Here is a 19142-nt window from a genome sequence, read left to right as displayed (position 1 = left end):
TTGGCACGACCTGCCTTTCGTAAACCCATGTTGTAATTTGTCCCAATTGCCATTCACCTCAAGGTCCTTAACTACTTTCTCCTTCAAAATTTTTTCCAAGACCTTGCATACTACAGAAGTTAAACTAACAGGCCTGTAGTTACCCGGGTCACTTTTTTTCCCCTTCTTGAAAATAGGAACCACATTCGCTATTCTCCAGTCCAACGGTACCACCTTTATTCCCCCATCCTACTCCCTCTATTCCTAAACCCTTCATTAGCCTTATTAAAGACCGATGCAAAATATTCATTTAGATATTGTGCCATGCCTAGATTATTCTTAATTTCCACTCCATCTACATTCTTCAGCGGTCCCACTTCCTCTTTCTTTGTTTTCTTCCTATTTATGTGGTTATAAAACCTCTTACTAGTGGATTTAATTCCACCTCTAAGACAAGGTCTACACTAGAAACTTTTGCCGGTATAACAATGTCTGTTAGAGGTGTGGGGTTTTTTTAAACAACATTTTTATAATCAGAAATAGAATCATAGAATCTCAGGGTTGGAAGGGAGCTCAGGAGGTCATCTAGTCCAACCCCCTGCTCAAAGCAGGACCAATCCCCAGACAGATTTTTGCCCCAGATCCCTAAATGGCCCCCTCAAGGATTGAACTCACAACCCTAGGTTTAGCAGGCCAATGCTCAAACCACTGAGCTATCCCTCCCCCTAGTGTAGACAGTTATGCCAATAAAGAAGTGATTTTGCCAGCATAGTTTATTTTGGTCAGGCAACTGGTATAAGTTAGACCAGTACAAGCATATTTTCACTGGTAGAAGCTGTGTCCACACAAATAGGGTCTATCTGCACAGCTATAGCAGCAAACCTTTTCCAGTGCAGACTAGACTATAGAGGCAATCTACCACTAAACATCAATCAAATGGTGTGCAGAGTTTAGCCCAGACAGGAGAAAGTATTCCTCATGACAACGTACAGTCCTGACCTGCAAACTGCAACCGGCTGTGTTTCTCCAGCCAGAACGCTTTCATGCACACAAAGCTTTTTTAACTGAACTAGTTTTGGTTTTGCTGTTGTCGTTTTTGGTTACTAGCAGAATGGTGGGCTGGAATTCTTTTTGCAATCATCCTTACTTTAACTGTAAAGCTTAATTACTCTAAGTCTTCACACCTCCGTTATGAAGGAGCAATTATCCAACAGGCAACAAGCGCATCCCCTGGAATTACACTGCTAAACTGGCTCACACGCTCTCCAACTCCTCTAATGAGGAAAGATTAAGCAAGACCCAGCTCTGCTCTTTTCTCACAGCGTTTTCACAAGAGACCAAAGAAGCGAGTCTCCTGTTCCCTGTCTGACGACAGCGTAACCAGGCGAGATCGCACTTCTTTCTTCCCTTTACCGGCTCCCTGGGGAACCCTGCCTCCCATCTGACAACACAGTACATGCCACTCCGCCTGAGAAAGGGGGAGAGGGACCCTGTCTGACTCAAAGGTGGTTATGTTTTATCCTAGTCCTTTTCATTAACCTTCCTCCCCCCCACCCCTTTTTTGTTTTGGACTGCCCCTGAAAAAGAAGCAAAAAGTTTTAAAAAATCTGAGTGATTTACTCTTTCTGTATAAATTTTCCATGGAAGCAGAATGTAAACACATAATATATTTCTTTGTATTCAACCCGCACGAGGGATATTTTCATTCCCACAGGGTACAATCAACTGCTATGTCAGCTAAGAAATATGTAATCATAACATTCATAAAGTTCAAACCAGGGCATTCGTGAAGTAGAACACCTTTTCATTAGATGCAGAAAATTCTAGTTGAAGCAATACATTTCACACACTTTCTCTCTCCCCTCTCCCCTTTATAAGGAACAGTAGGGCAAGTTTCAGTCCTGTTAAATAAGGTGATCTCAACTGGGGCTCGTGACCCCTCAAGGGGTTGCAAGGTTATTACGTGGGGGTCGCGAGCTGTCACCCCAAATCCTCCTTCACCTCTAGCTTTTATAATACAGTTTAATATAAAAAACTGTGGTTTTAATTTATAAGTGGGGGGACGGTCACACTCAGAGGCTTGCTGTGTGAAAGGGGTCACCAGTACAAAAGTTTGAGAACCACTGAAAAATCAACACGTTTTTGGGGGGAGGGGGGCGGGGAGACTTAATTTTAATTCACTCATTAAAACATAACATGCCTGTAGTGGGGCAGCTGCCTCACTCCTGGAGAACAGGGGTTAAAACAGCCAAGCTAGGCCGATTGGGGAAGCAGCCAAAGCTGTGGCCAGCTCGATTAGAGCTCAGCTGGCCCTGATAAGAGGGCTGGGGACCAGAAGCTGGAGGAGTCGGACTCTAGCCCTGGAGGGAGAGGGTCTAGCTGTCTGGGAACAGAGGGTACCTGACGCAGAGCAGTGCTGGGGAAAAGGGCAAGAGTCGCTGGGAAGCTCCAGCCTGTCAACTCCCCAGGCTGAGGCCTTGGTAAAGGCCTAGGGAGGTACTGGGGCTGAAGGATACCTGGGGGATAGGCAGAGGCAGCTGGTCCGACCCCCTTGCCAGTGATGAGTGGCCATTACAGACTGCAGTCTGCCCCAGAGAACAGGGGCTAGACGGTGACTGGCAGTAGCCACTGAGGCAAGGCGGGTTTAGAGGGTCGAGGGTTCACCTGGGAGGGGAGACCCAGAGAGTGGGGGTACTGCAGTGGGCAGAACCCCAAGGCAAAGGGCACCGGAGTCCGGGAGGGACATGGGGGCCAGCGGCAGGTGAGACACCGGCCAGGAGGAGGTGCTCTGTACACTGGAGAGCTAATTCCCAAGACGACCAGCAGGAGGCGCCGCACCAGCGGTAAGTCTTGCTTCGCTACAATGCCATTTCCGTGTAAACAAGCCACTAACTGATGGAAAAAAAGAAAACCTTTGTAGCAACCCCAGCAGAGTGATCCGTAGATCCCAAGAGAGAAAAAATATCCATCATCTACACACAGACCTACGAAAAGCCTCCAGACCCAGCTTAAAATGTAAGAGTTTGGGGGCTGAGCGTACCAGCCCAGACATAAATGTAACATCTACCATCCAACTCAGCCATGGAACCAACCAAGAAAACTCAGAAGAGGAGAGAAAAGTGAAAACTAAGACGTGGCTAAGTAGGACGACCTACTGCAATGATATGGCACACAAAAGGTCATGAAAGGATCACCTCAGACCTATACGAAGAGGAAATGGGTGCACCTTACTCTCCAGTGGTCTTCCCAACAACAGCACAGCTGCAAGTTCTACAGAACTCTTTGTACTGCAAGAAGAGGGCTTCCAGGAAGAAAATCATAAGCGTCTCATGAGCTTCTTACAAATGTATTTCAGTCGCTAGAAGTGCAACAGCACATGGTACTGTGGGGCCCCCGACATATTAAAATGATTCCTTCCAAATTTACTTATTGACATTATGGAATCACAGAAATGTAGGGCTGGAAGGGACCTTGATAGGTCAAGTCCAGCCCCCTGCACTGAGGCAGGACTAAGAAAACCTAGCCCATCCCTGACACGTGTTTGTCCAACCTGTTCTTAAAAACCTCCCGTGATGGGGATTCTACAACCTGCCTTGGACGCCTGTTCCAGATCTCAACTGTCTTACAGTTAGAAAGTTTTTCCTAATATCTAACCTAAATCTCCCTTGCTGCAGATTAAGCCCTTTACTGCTTGTCCTACCTTTAGGGTCATGGAGAACAACTGATCTAATTCTCTTTATAACAGCCCTTAACATATTTGAAGAGAGTGTTAACAGGTCCCCTCCATGGTTTTCTTTTCTCAAGACTAAACTTGCCCAGTTTCTTTAAGCTTTCCTCATTGGTCAGGTTTGCTAAACCTTTTAGCATTTTTGTTGCTCTCCTCAGAACTCCCTCTGATTTGTCCATCTCTTTTCTGAAGTGTGGTACCCAGAATTGGACACAGTATTCCTGCTGAGGCCTCCCCCGTGTTGAGTAGAGCAGGACAATTACCTCCCGAGTCTTACATGCAATACTTCTGTTAATACATCCCTGAATGATATTCCTTTTTCGCAACTGTCTCACACGGTTGACTCATAGTCAATTAGTGATCCACTATAAACCCCAGATCCTTTTCAGCCTTCCCTTCTTAAGAAAAGTACTTTGCACTCTTCTTTATCGAATTTCATCTTGCTGAATTCAGAGCAATAGAACAACTCTGGAGATACTTGATATCCATGGAAGAATACAATCCCATTTTTAATCTTGTTCAATTCTGCTCCTCAAACTACTTCCTGTGAGTTCAACCGTGTAATTACACATGGTATGAAAGAGTATTCATTGACTACTCCCCGCTCTTTACATTTAACGGACGGTCCCCTGGTTCGTGTATTACGAGACAGCGAGAAAAAAAAGCTCCCAATCTACCTATCTCCTCTAATTTGCCTCCTTTCTAAGGCAAACCATCCCAGTCTTTTCAATCGCTCCTAACACAGGCATTTTTCCAGACCCTTGATCATTCTCACAACTCCTCGCTGAACCCCCTCCAGTTCTGCAATATCCCTTTTGCAAGGGGGAGACCAGCATGGGACACAGGATCCAAGTGAGGCTGCACCATGGATTTACGTAAAGGTATTAGGATAGTGTCTCTATTATTCTCCATCCCATTCCTTATACAGCCCAACATCTTGTTTGGTTTTTTTGAATCTCAGCTGTACAGAGAACAGAGGTTTCATTGAGCTGTCTACAATGACACCCAGGACCCTTTCTTGAATGGAGACAGTCAGTTTAGAACCCTGTATGGTGTATGAATAGTTTCTTTTTTCCACCTGTGACGGGTTGGATCACAGAAACCCCCTTGGGAGCTGCCACCCGATGCGCAAAGACTACCCCTGCTTCTGTTTTCCCTGCCAGCTCAGGACTCCAGCACCCTGTTTTGCTGAGTCAGACACTCCTGTCTGACTCCAACACAGACCCAGGGTCTGAATCACTTGTCCCAAAGCTGCAAGTTTACCCAAAAACAGCTCTCAGAAGTGTGCTTGTCTTTAGCACTCAGATGCTCAACTCCCAATGGGGTCTAAACCCAGATAAATCCGTTTTACCCTGCATAAAGCTTATGCAGGGCAAACTCATAAATTGTTCGCCCTCTATAACACAGATAGAGAGATATGCACAGTTGTTTGCTCCCCCAGGTATTAATACATACTCTGAGTAAATTACTAAATAAAAAGTGATTTTATTAAATACAGACAGTAGGATTTAAGTGGTTCAAAGTAGTAACAGGCAGAACAAAGTAAGTCACAAGCAAAATAAAATAAAATGCGTAAATCTATGCCTAATCAAACTAAATACAGATAATTTCCTCACCAGTTCCAGAATGCTCCCTTTTACAGGCTAATCTCTCTTTAGCCTGGGTCCAGCAATCTCTCACACCCCTGTAGTTACTGTCTTTTGTTTCAGTTTCCTTCAAGCATCCTGGGGGGTTGGAGAGGCTCCTTCTTTAGCCAGCTGAAGACAAAATGGAGGGGTCTCCCCCAGGGTTAAATAGACTCTCTCTTGTGGGAGGAGACCCCCCTCCTCCCTCCTATGCAAAGTCCAGCTCCAAGATGGAGTTCTGGCGTCACCTGGGCAAGTCACATGTCCCTGCATGACTCAGTCTTTACAGGCTGAAGCCATTGTCCACATGGTATCTTGCATGTCTCCAGGAAGACTTCTTATGTGGATTGGAGCATTCCAAGATGCATTGTTCCCCGATCAGGTACTTAACCTGGCGAATTCCTTCCTAAAGAAGCTGACCAAATGCCTCCCAAAGCTTACTTAGAAACCAAGCAAGCATACAGACCATATTCTTAACCTCAAGTAGAAAATGATATATATATGTACAGATAGGATGAATAGATATAGTAGACCATAACCTTTATGGAGATATGTTACCTGGCACAGGCAGCACCAAACATATTCCAGTTATGTCATACATACATTTATAAGCACCCCCTCCCCATAAAGCCTTATGGGGTACACTGTCACACCACCTCCAATGCGCCTTCAATTACTTTGCATTGGTCAACCTTGAATTTAATCTGCCACTGTGTTGCCCGTTTCCCTGGCTTGTTTAGATCTCTCTGAAGCAGGGTGGACTGATTTAAATCAAAGCAATTTAAATCATGATTTAAATCACCAAGTGGAAAGCCTCGATTTAAATCATTGATTTTAATCAACTCTTCCATTTATAGGTCAGTTATTTTCTAAAGAAAGTTACATGGTTATTAGGTGATATAACCATTAAACCATGTTGATTTACAACTAAATAGACCCATTGCACCAGATTTGGTACATCTCTTTGCTACCTAGGAGGGTACACTAGAACTACAGTAGAACTTCAGAGTTATGAACACCAAAATTACAAACTGACCCATCAACCACACACCTCATTTGGAATACACAACCAGGCAGCAGCAGAGAAAAAACAGCAAATACAGGAGAGTACTGTGTTAAACGTAAGCTACTAAAAAAAAATAAAGGGAAAGTTTAAAAAAAGATTTGACAAGGTAAGGGAACTGTTTCTGTGCTTGTTTCATTTAAATTAAGATGATTAAAAGCAGCATTTTCCTTCTACGTAGTAAAGTTTCAAGGCTGTATTAAGTCCATGTTCAGTTGTAAACTTTTGAAAGAACCAGCATAACGTTTTGTTCAGAGTTATGAACATTTCAGAGTTACGAACAACCTCCATTCCCAAGGTGTTCGCAATGTTGAGGTTCTACTGTATATACATGTATTTGAGTAATTATATAGTTTAATATTTTCAGATTCTTATTAATTGTATATTTTTAGTATGTTAGAATATGGTGAATGATATATTGCTTATTTACTAGATAATTAATGGTTGGTTTCAGAGTAGCAGCCGTGTTAGTCTGTATCCGCAAAAAGAACAGGAGTTCTTGTGGCACCTTAGAGACTAACAAATTTATTAGAGCATAAGCTTTCGTGGGCTACAACCCACTTCTTCGGATGCATATAATTGTAGATAATTAATGTTTTGCTCATGATTTGTGGCAAGCTGAATTAGGCTGGTAACTGGAATTTAATTAGACACACAAAACAGCATATAAAATTTATTTGTATTAAAACAAAACAAAACAACCTTAAGTGTTTTGGACACAAATTTCTCTTATCAAAACACGTTTCACATTTACAACTAAACAATGTATTAAACAGAGGGATTAAATGTAGTCAGTGAATTGAACTGAGTATTTTAGGTCAGCCTGGGAAAAATTTTCAAATATGCCTAAGGCTAGGTCTACACTTGGCGGGGGATCGATTTAAGATACGCTAATTCAGCTACGGGAATAGCGTAGCTGAATTCGACGTATCCGAACCGACTTACCCCGCTGTGAGGACGGCGGCAAATCGACCACCACAGCTCCCCCGTCGACGGCGCTTACTCCTACCTGGGCTGGTGGAGTACAAGCGTCGATTCGGGGATCGATTATCGCGTCCCGACGAGACGCGATAAATCGATCCCCGAGAGATCGATTTCTACCCACCGATCCGGGTGGGTAGTGAAGACAAGCCCTAAGTGAAAGTGACTGGAGCTTAAGTTCTTACTCGCCTAAATCTCTTGAAAATGAGACGGTCTCCTAAGCTACTTAGGCTGACCTATTCCATATTTATAAAGCTTGACCTCAAAAGTCAGATGTTTCCCCCCTGATTCTATAGAAAAGCAGCCTTTAACTCAAAGTTTTCAATGGATTCAGCATATTTATTTTTGATTTAAATGTTTTAAGAGTTTATAAGAAGTTTAGATCTTAACATACTTTGCATTGCGTTCATATTTCATTATATTAACAGGTTTATTTTTTTTAAAAAAAAATTATGATTTAAATAATCAAAAAATCCGATTTAAATAAAAATATGATTTTTTTTAAAAATAATCCATTTTTATCCACCCTGTTCTGAAGTTCCTCACAGTCCTCTCTGGTCCCAATTAACCTAGATAGCAAAATTTGCAGATGACACAAAGTTATCTCACTACTCACCTCTTTTCCAGATTATTAATATATCCCCTAAGGCCCCCCACTGTTAACCTTTTACCATGATGAAAACTGACCATTTAATCCTATTCTGCATTCCATTTTCTAACCATTTTTTTGAGCCATGACAATACTTTGCCTCTCACTCAATGACTACCCCTAGCTTCTTTAGTAGACTCTTGTAAGGGACCTTTGCTAAGGCCTTTTGGAAGTCTAAGTAATGTCAATGAAGTAGTGGATATAGAAGAACTAGATGACATGTTCACCATCATCATCTTCTTTGCCTTCACCTTGTCCAATTAGTCGTGGTTGGTGGCTTTTGTTCTTCATCGCCAAGAGATCCTGTTGAATGCGTCTTTCAAGCTGGTACCAACCTTCTTCACGTTCTCCTTCCATGTCTCGAACCATGTTTTTCTAGATCTTCCTTGTGATCTTCATCCCGTGACTGCCAGATCTTGTATTCTCTGGCCAACATATCCAGTGTCCTATTGCCTCATAAGACCCTGCCACCGCAGTCAATACTCCCTCAACTTTTCCGTGAGGGGGACTACCTGCACCATGGCTCGTACCATTCCACTGGATAGCCTATCAGCTCTTGTCGGACCCAGCGTCCACCTGAGTGTTCTCATTTTGGCAATGTGAAGTAGTTGTACTTCTCTCTTTCTCGTTGGCCAGCATTCCGACGCGTACGTCCTGGCTGGCCTAAGCACAGTCTTATACACTTTGCTCTTTCGTTTACTTGGCTTATCCTTATTGCAGAGAATTCCCAGCAACTCCCTCTATTTGCACCAAGTGTCTGCATGTGACTCCTAGCACCCGCATGCACATTCCCGTCATGGCTCAACAATCAATGGAGGAATCTGAATTGTTGCCCAGATTTTAACTCTATACCATCTAGTTTTACTGGCTCTTCGTTGTCCTTCTCAATGAAGCAACGTGTGTATTCCACCTTTCATCTGCTGACTCGTAAGCCATTTTCTTCCAACAATGCCCTCCATGGTTCTAGATCCCTTTCCACTTGGTATACGGGTGCACAACAATACAAATAAATAATGATGTCTAAAGAATTCTAAGAGATTAGTGAGACAATTTTCCTTTGCTGAATCTGTGCTGGTTAGACCCTATCAGATCCTGATCTTCCAGATTATTTGTTATTCTATTTCTGATTATCTTCCTTAATTGCTCCCTTTAACCTTGGGTGATCGAGTGGATCCACTGAGTCTTTTGTAGGCTTCCTGTTTCTGAAACAAAGACTCTCGTGTTGGTTTTACCTCCAGCTATTTGCTCTTTGAACTCCATTTTGGCCCTTCTAATTTGCCTTTTACTTAAAGTCTGCTGTAATTTATGCTCCTGTTTACTGGATTCACTAGGGTTAGATTTCCAAATTTTAAAGGATTTCTGTTTGGCTTGCATAACTCTCAAAACCTTGGCATTTAGGCCTGGTCTTCACTAGGAAATTAAGTCAATACAACTATGTTGCTCAGGGGTGTGAAAAATCCATACCCCTGAGCAACACAGTTAAACAGACCTAACCCAGGGTGTAGACAATGCTAGGTCGAAGGGAGAATTCTCCAGTCGACCTAACTACCACCTCTTGGGGGGGTGGGGTGGGGGGTGGATTACCTGCACCAATGGCAGAACCCTTCCCATTGGCGTAGGTAGCATCTTCACTGCAGTGTTTTAAGTGTAGACAAGCCCTTAGTCATATAATGGTTTACTCCATGGCCTCCTGGTTCTCTTTTTAGTCAGTGATACGCATGTCTTCGGAGACTGTTGTTTTCCTTAGTAGCATCCAAATCACCTCCAGGGATTTTATGGCCTTTACTTTCAGCTTTATGTCCTTTTTGACTAACCTTCTCATGTTATTCAAACCTCCTGTTCTAAAGTTTACCTGTCCTGTGGATGTTAAACCTAATTATACTGTAGCTACTCTCCCTTAATGGTTCAGCAACTATCTCCACTCGAACTAGTGTTACTTAAGACTAAATCCAGAACAGTTTCTCCCCTAGTGTGCTCTAGAAAGAGAGGTGTACAGTAACTGGAGTTTGAGAGGTTTTGTCCCTATGAGTGCTCTACTGTCGGATGCGGGTGTGCGGGTGTGCCCATGTACTCTTGACCGGAGCACCTGTGCGTCCACACCTGCATTCCACACATCCTCATGCTCCGGTGTGAGAGTATATAGGGAGGGACGCACCCGCCGATGCTCTATTTTGTCCTCAACTTGTAGTGGAGTTAACAATTGAGGCAAAACCTTGCCTGACCCCTTCTCTCCTATCCAGGGATGGGGAAAAAGGGCCAATCTGCCACCCCTCTGGGGAGCAGGATTCCTGCCTGGCCCCCAGTTCAGGGATAACATAAGAACGGCCTTATTGGGTCAGACCAGTGGTCCATCTAGCCCAGCACCAAGTCCTCTTACAGTGGCCAATGCCAGATGCTTCAGAGGGAATGAACAGTTATTGAGTGATCCATGCTCTGTCATCCAGTCCCAGCTTCTGGCAAACAGCATGGTTTTGCATCCCTGCCCATCCTGGCTAATAGCCATTGATGGACCTATCCTCCATGAACTTACCTAGTTCTTTTTTGAACCCTGTTATAGTCTTGGCCTTCACAACATCCTCTGGCAAGGAGTTCCACAGGTTGACTATGGGTTGTGTGAAGAAATAGGATGGGGAAAAAGGAGAGGGATTGCTCCCCCACACCAATGAGATTTGGCTGACACCCCTGCCAATCCAGGGGAGAAGGCTGGAAGGTGTCTCTCCTCTCTGCCCCCAAGGGAGAAGGGTGCTTTCCCTCATCACCACTCCCAATCCAGGGGAAAGGGGAAGGAGTGAGTCTGGAGGGACTTATTCCTTCATTCTAGAAGTGAGCTTGGTTGCTGGCATTAGGGAGCGAGTGGAGGACTTATGCCCCTGGCCTGTAACCACTGCTTTTAACGTGAGGTGACACCTGAAGGATCTTTCTTTTCCCCCCTATCTTGAGCAAGTTCTGTGGTTCTTTGCAGTGAACCATGGGGACAGGTCTGGGCTCTGACTCTTCCCCTTCCAAGGAATGGAGAAAGGATGGGTGGGTTCAGAAGCAGCCCAAAGCAAAAGCATGTGTTGCATGAACTGCACGAGTGGGTATTGCACCCATGTGACAGGAGGCAGGATCCCCAAAGCACTCAGGAAGAGGGGCTGATAGCGGGTAATGCAGCTGCTCTTACGCTGGAGCACGAGGATTTATAGACTGCAGGCAAGAGGCATGGACCTCTGGGTATTGCTGACTAAAATCTCTGATCGAGAACACACGGACGCACGTACATCCCGCAGTGGCGCACCCATCGGGGCAATAACTCGAAGAACTAGCTCGTGCAAGAAGCAATTGCTTAAAGTGTGGAGAAATTGTTTCTCTAAACTTCATCCCCATGTGCCATTTGACCAGTTTCTGCGTGAGTAGCTGCATCACCACCTTGTTCGATTTTGCTGCCTCCTCGATCTCTCAGCGTTGTGTGCTCAGTTGCCTTTTCTTGATTTGGAAGCTTAAGTGCGACCCAATTGAGGCACAGGCCTTAAATAGGCCATCTGCACTGGGCTGAATTTTGGAACTATAAACCTTAGGGAAATAATGAATATCAGGGTTGGAAGGGACCTCAGGAGGTCATCTAGTCCAACCCCCTGCTCCAAGCAGGACCAATCCCCAGACAGATTTTTGCCCCAGATCCCTCAATGGCCTCAAGGATTGAACTCACAACGCTGGGTTTAGCAGGCCAATGCTCAAACCACTGAGCTATCTCCCCACCAATGAAGATAACAGATTGCTGAGACCTGTGTTTGAGTTGCAGCGGTTCACAAGTCCACCATCCACAACTATGATCCACTAGATCTGTTTAAATGCAGATGGTTTAGGACTGGAAGATCTCCAGGAACCAGCATGGTCTAGTGGGATGAACCTGTGATTGGGTGCCAAAAGCTCCCAAATTCTCACTCCGGTTCTGCCAGGGACTTACCCAAGCTCCTCACACACACTCTGTGCTCTGGCTCCTCCACCTGTCAAGTGAGGAGAACATTCATCTCCATGACAGGAGAGTTATGAGGCGGAATCAGTGAACGTTCATACAGCACTTCATAGTTGCTTTAAGTGCAAATTAAGAAAACAGCTGTAATTAGCAGAACATGCCACTAGATGTCACTGTTGCTTCAGAGAAAGTGAAGCCAAAGTGGCTTAAAAAGTTCACTCCAGTTTAAACACAAAATCTGGCCTACTGGAGAAGTACATGTGTACTTCCTTATAGTCTTCATTTTTTTTTTTTTTGAGCCCTTCTTAAAAGCAGAACTTCTACTTCTCCCCAGCACCACTGAGTATGCAGAGGGCTTGTTGTTGTTTTTTAAACTGCATTTTGGATGAAGCACGGAATTAATTTAGCTCCATCTGCTGATTTTATAGCTGCCCTGGCATCGTTAGTGGTTTTGCAGCACCGCTTTGGGAATATCGTTCATTCACCTGTACTCCCTCCCCTTTACTTGCCCTGCAAGAGCGGATCTCAAATACTGCAGGCCCTGTAACAACGGTGGCTATTTGCTGTTTTCACCATGGGCGATGCTAAACAAACCCAACGGCACTACATATTATGGGCCAAGTTCTGCCCTTAGGCACACATACAGTTTGATGATTGCCCCCTAGCGCATTCAAGAGCAGAATTTGATCCTTCAGATCTAGAGAACACTTCCCGCCCTGGTCTGACACTGTCAACTCTTACAATGCTGAACGGCTCCCAGGTGAATCACTGGATGGGCTAAGGGCTTGGAACACAGACAATTAGGGCCCTACCTAAGTCACAGTCCATTCCGGTCAATTTCACTATTTCAGATGTTTACATCTGAAATTTCATGGTGTTGTAACTGTGGGGGTCCTGACCCACAATGGGATCATGGATGGGGGTTGCAAAGTTGTTGTAGGGAGGATTACCACCCTCACTTCTGTGCAGGCTCTGAGCTTCCTGCAGTTAGAGGAGGTTACCGGGGGTGGAGGTGGGTAGGATCTCCGCCATGCTGCTGGGAGTGCCCCAGTCAGGGGCTCCTAGCTGCTAGTCCAGGCCAGATTAAGGCAGGTCCCCCCCAGCCAATTTCGGGGGCCCCCTGGAAACATGGGTGCCCCAGCAGAAGCCCCGACCAGTTCACCCGAGTCCCAGCAGGAGCCCTGGGGGAAGAAGCCCTGAGCCCAGGCTGTCCCGAGCCCCAGCTGGAGTGGTGGGGGGTGCCCTGAGCTCTTGCTGGAACAGCAGGGGGCAGAAGCCCCGAGCCCGGGTTGCCCCGGGCCAGCTGGGGGAAGGGGGTGCGGAAGCCCCAAGCCCTGGCTGACCCTAGCTCTGGCTGGAAGCCAGGGGGAAGAAGCCCAGAGGCTGGGCTGCCTTGGCTGGGGAGGAGGGGGGCAGCAGCTCTGAGCCCGGAGCAGAAGCCCCCAGCTCAGAACCCAGAGCTGCGGCAGGAGCCACGGGCGCAGGGGGCATGGGGGGAGTCGGAGGGTGTACCACCCTCATTTCTGCGCTGCCTCTGGAGGTGGGTCTGATCTCCCTACCAAGAGCAGCCATGCAGGGGAAGGACAACTTCGGTCCCTCCCCAGCATCTCCAGACTAACAGCCCCAGGCTCCCAGCAGCAGGGGAGATCAGATTTCACGGGGAAGGGCTGATTTCATGGTCGTGACATGTTTTTCACAGCCATGAAATTGGTAGGGCCCTACAGATAATGTACGGAACACTAGTCTGGGCTGGCCTCTGGCTCATAGAAGATGGGTTGAGTCAGAGAAGGAGTCTTTCCAGAGGAGAACCTTCCCCATCTCCCCACTTCCAGAAAGTCTCCAACTCCCCTCACTCTTCAGTCAAACACTCCCTGCTTCTGCCCGATCCCACCGTCCTCTCTGGGTTCCCAGGGTTACAACATAAAACGTGGCGTCTAAACTGCTCTTCAGAGTCCCTTTACAATGACTGTGGTTGTGAACCTGCCATGATGCTGTGTCATCTCCAGTCCACGTGTGTCTGACCTGAACACAGCAGCTTGCGCTTAATAGCAACCGGATATTGATGACTTCTGGTTAATCGCGACATTTTGCCGGGAATCCATCCCGTCCCATTGCCTGTCATGTTAATGGGACTCGAAGGTTTGCCACGGCATGCTGTTTATTGACATGTTTTTAAAGAAAGGCCCCGGCTGCAGGCAGGTTTGCGGGGCTGCAGCCAGAGAAGGAAGTGCTGGGACGTGGCTGCAGCCGGCGGTGAGCCCGTCCTAAGCGCTTCCTTCTGGGGCTGCAACATCTGTTACAAGGGTTACTGACGTTCTCCTTACCAGGCTTTCGGCAGTGAGCTCAGGCAGCTCGTGGACTGTGCAGTGTGGATAATCCAGGACAGAGATGCTGTGGGAGACAGGGAAGGGGGAAAAAGAGTCATTCATGAAGCAGCAGATCAGTAGTCAAGGAGCTGTTCTAAAACGGTCTACATTACTTTTCCCAATCAGCCATTACGAAGGATGCGGGGAGGGATCGCTCAGTGGTTTGAGCATTGGCCTGCTAAACCCAGGGGTGTGAGTTCAATCCTTGAGGGGGCCACTTAGGGATCTGGGGCAAAAAAAAGTACTTGGTCCTGCTAGTGAAGGCAGGGGGCTGGACTCAATGACCTTTCAGGTCCCTTCCAGTTCTAGGAGATAGGTATATATTCTATTCTATAATCTCCATCCCTAGCACACTGCATCTTGGCAGGGGGTTAGACTAGATGGTCCTTGCGGTCCCTTCTAATTCTAGGATTCTTAATTATGGTGACCCCAGCTGGCACAGGCAGAACTGCGCAGCTGTGACTTCCCCCCCACCCCCACCCCACGCGCCAAGTTGTTGGGTGCTGCTAGGAAGTCACTTGCTTTCCAAGTAGGTCACGATTTCTCAAAGGGTTTCTTAGCGTGAGCCACGCTGAATAGCCTTGTGGATGCACCTGCCTTTTGCATCTCTGATTGACAGACTACCTCCCATCCTGTTTCCAAACTCGTGACATCTTTGTCTCTCTGCTCAACAGAGCTTGTCAATTTCTTATTGCTCTAAAGTACATCCTGAGTGCAGTACTAAAGACTCTAGTAATTTGGATCCATTAAGCCAAGACAGATTAGCTATTTATATATTTTACAAAACCCTAGGTTAAAATAATCAGAGATCTGACTTACTTAAACTGATAGCGGCAAGGAAATACAGAGTGAAGGCTGCAAACTTCTCTACCACCCCTTCAGGCTCTCATGCCTTAATATAAGTAGCCAATAAAGAAGAATAAATACACCTGGTCCCCCATCCCAAGAGATGCACACACCTAAAATAGCTATAGTTCTTGTGCTCTTTCCTATCCCTTCATCTTTTAAATCTATCTACAGGGAACCTTTAAACAACAAGCTGACTTGCTGTACGGATTTCCGAGTCAGTGCCCAGTCAGCGTAAAATCCCAAGATCAAAAAGGTATTGCAGCCAGACTTCACATAACATGCCTGTTACGGTAAGACCACGTACAGGATTTCCACCTGCTCCCCAAAGATTGTACCCTGTTTCTGTGCATGTTCAGAAACTGCTGCCCCACATTATTAACTTGTTCATTTACTTACTTGAACGTAAGTTTTAGACTGTCAAGCAGCGTAAGCTCAAAGCTCAAAAGTTTTTTGGGAATCGTATAAAAGCTAATATGAATAGAAACATTCTCAGGAAAAGCAAATTGTTTGGATTTAAGCTTCCACGCACTTGCGTGACTGTAACTAATAGAGGAAAATTTGGATTTTTAAAGGCTCCGGAGTGAACATTATGTTTATTGTGTTTCACCCCCAATTTCTGCCCATTCAAAAGAACTGGGTCCCAATGGAAACGCAGCACCTTTTAATGACAAGAGAATAAACGTGCTCTGCATAAACAGCGGTTTTCCATCTTTAACTTTCTCAGATTAGAAGGGGAAAACAAATCCACTTCCTTTCCCTCTATGTATATAAACCTACAGTACATTATAGAGATTAGTCCATATAGCCAACTGAAGGCCTATATGAAATGCTGTTACAGCTCCTTGTTCTCTCAGCAATAGTGTGAGTGGAACTGCACTTCGGGCGTGCTCAAATACCAAGTCCTCCAGTAAACAAACTTCCAGCTGTCCCATGTCCAGAAACTAACCAGAGAGCAAAGGAGGCAGAACTGGAAGGAATTTATGCATATGTAGCCTTATTCCTCTGTTCTCCATGTAGGTGTAGGTGTGTGTGCGCGTGGAGGTGTGTGTGCGCGCACATCCAGACACGGCATATATAGATTTAATTAACAAATCCAATATCTCGAATCACAGAGTAAAATAAAGGCCCTCCTATTTCAAGGCACTGATCAGCAGCAGCAGCGGAATTCAGTGACACTTCTGTGACTATTTAAAGCCAGCTGGTCAGGGTCCAGAGAGCTGAGTGATAGACACAGGAGGTGGGAAAGGCCCAGGAGATTCTGTCTACCCCATGCCTCTAACCTGCACAGGATTGTTTCCATATCGTGTGTATAGTAAGATGAGGCCCTGAAACAAACTCTTGTATCAAAGGCCCAGTCTGAGGCCTGAAGCCTGAACCAAAGTACTTCCAGGCTTTGCTAAGCAAAAGCTGGGCTGTGAGCCAGAGGCAGGCCCCACTCACAGAAGTTGGTGAGAAGAGGGTTGCTAGAAGCAGGTGCATACACATATAAGTGCTAATAAGAGGACCTTGTGCCAAGATGACATCAGAACACTCCACAGAGATAACGAGGAACAGGCAGGTACATCTTAAAGACAGGTTCAAAAGGACAGCATGATGGATAGATCTGTTTGAAACAACATGATCAAAGGAGGAGACATCCCCCAATGAGTCAAGGGGCTGTACTTCAATACGTCAGTAGGGATGAGTAATCTGTCCTGTAACTGTATAAAAGTAGGTCCCGGAGTGCGCATCTTTGTCCAGTCTAGGGAGCAGTGGAAAGTCCCGCCACTGACTGAGCCGGTCCATTGCCAGGGGGCACAAATTCGTAGTATGTCTTGTAGAGTCTACAGGAAACTATTACTGTGCTTCGTTTGACAATAAACCTGGCTCGGGTTCCTTCGTACCTTACTAGAGTCTGTGGTCATTGGGGGTTCTCTCGGGGTCTGCTGTATCAGCGATCTGCGCAGAACTGGGGCAGCACACAGAGGGAACACGCACGCAGCCGACTGTTATCATCGAGCAAGAGCAGAGCACCACACTGGTAGCTACTGACGACAATGTGTTCTCTAGTACTCTGTCCTGCTAGAACATGGCCCCTTACAGCTGCTTTGGTGACCACAGGGGGAAGCTCTCCTCCACACACACAAAGCCCCTACTAAGCGCAGGAGGAGAAGGAACTGCTGCAAATGGGCTGTACCTGTTTTTGGCAGTGATGTAGGACATGATATTCTGGTTGAAGAACTTCAGGATCAGCGGGATGCAGTTGGCAAACACCAAGTGCTGAGACACGTACTCAAACTGCAGAAAAGAGGTGAACACACACTGTCAGGCAGTGCAGGTAAAAAAGAATCATCATCAAACAAAAGCCACATTTCCGGATCCAATTAAAAAACCTTCCTCCATGGATTCACTGCAGCTGGCCTCAAGGACCGTCTCTCCCTTGGCTCCTCCCCATATGCCCTGTGCCAGTCTCCTGTACGTTTCTCCCCACAACCCTACAATTGCTGGAGCGGGAGGGACCTCGTCTGCAGCTCCTGTTCTTTGGAACAGCCTCCTTCTCTCCCTGCCAAATGGTCTCTCCAGCCCTCTCCAAGTTTCAACTAAAAAACAAACCCCCTCACCTTTGTACATGCATCTTCAGTTCTCTCCCTCTGTTAATATTTAATTCTAAAGGCTTTGGAAATATGGTTCCAATGGCTACAAAGCACAACTGATCTGTATACAGATTGCCACAAATAGAGGCATTTCTCTTCTAACCCCAATTACCCAGGGATTTAGTGCCAATTCCCAGTGGAAGAAACGGTTTCTTCTTTTATTTTTACACAGCACAGAACAAGTTGTCGGTGCTCAATGACTTCGGACAGCGGTGATTCGTACACAATTAATACTTAGCTATTCTCTGTCTAGGTATTTGGTGTTTAGGCACCAGAAGCCAGTCTCTTCCCACCGGAGCATCTTGAAGCACTTACAAACATTAACGAATGAAGCCTCAGGTTTCTCTCTTCCCCGACCGTGTTTTACGAAGAGGGACATTATGGGCTTGTCTACATGGGGAGATATTCCAAAATAGCCACTGCTGGTTAACTCTATGTGTGGACATGCTTATTTCAAATTAGCGTAAACCACTTTGGAAGTGGATTGAACTAATTTGTAACAAGGCCAGAACAAGAGCATCCACATATTGAATTGGTCAGGAAGAGCTAATCTGCTTTAAATTCACACTGTATTATATTCCAAATTAATTTCCAGGTGTAGACAAGCCCTAAGGCACACAGAGGGGGAGTGACTGGCCCAGGGTCACACAGCAAGCCAAACTCAGAGTCAAAACAAGGCCAAGCCGTTTGGACTCCTGGTCCCAAATTCCTAATACAGAGTATGGGAGCAGACACAGAAGCACTGTAAAATGCAAAGACTGGCCCACAGGGGTCATGTTAAGCTGGTCTCAGCTAATAGCTTAACCACGGGGAGCTCCCTTTTTGCTCCCCAAGCAGAACTGTTGGTCCCTCTTTGGGTACGTCTACACTGCAGCTGTACATAGACACGGCACTGGAAGCAGGATTGGTGGAAGCGCCCTAAAAGGGAGGGGCACAGGTGCCCGAACTGTGGCCCTGCGCCATGACTTCCCCTGAGGCCCCGCCCTCACACCACCCCTAAAACCCCATCCCTGCACTGCCTCTTCCCCCCGAGGCCCCGCTCCCGTGCCACCTCTTCCTCCAAAACCCCGCCCGCTCCTCTCCACCCACTCTCCTGTCGCTCGCTCGTACAGCTGGTAAAAAGTGGGGGGGGGCAGGGCCCTCTGTCCCCCCCAGCTGGGACTCTCCACTGATTAGCCAAGTCCCCTCCAGCTTCTGGCCAACCGCTGGCCAGCCCAGCACACTGGTGGTCTGACAGCCCCATGTTTCCCAGAAATAGGTGACATTAGGGAGACCAGATGTTCTGATTTTATAGGGTCAGTCCCGATATTTGGAG

General features: G+C 46.3%; 1 protein-coding gene across 1 annotated transcript in view; it reads right to left on the bottom strand.

The window, feature by feature from the left end:
• STRIP2 (striatin interacting protein 2) overlaps nt 1-19142 on the bottom strand; it is a 64638-nt gene that overhangs the window by 9573 nt on the left and 35923 nt on the right. Inside the window, exons 17-18 of the mRNA XM_024193101.1 lie at nt 17371-17471; nt 14304-14370 (exon numbers count right to left, since the gene is read on the bottom strand). Coding sequence (XP_024048869.1) covers nt 14304-14370; nt 17371-17471 — 168 coding nt within the window. The remainder of the gene's footprint in view (nt 1-14303; nt 14371-17370; nt 17472-19142) is intronic.

This window comes from Terrapene carolina, unplaced genomic scaffold (assembly GCF_002925995.2).
Source record: "Terrapene carolina triunguis isolate 2854851 unplaced genomic scaffold, T_m_triunguis-2.0 Scaffold68, whole genome shotgun sequence".
NCBI lineage: Eukaryota > Metazoa > Chordata > Testudines > Emydidae > Terrapene > Terrapene triunguis.
This window is presented reverse-complemented; position numbering and strand designations above follow the sequence as displayed.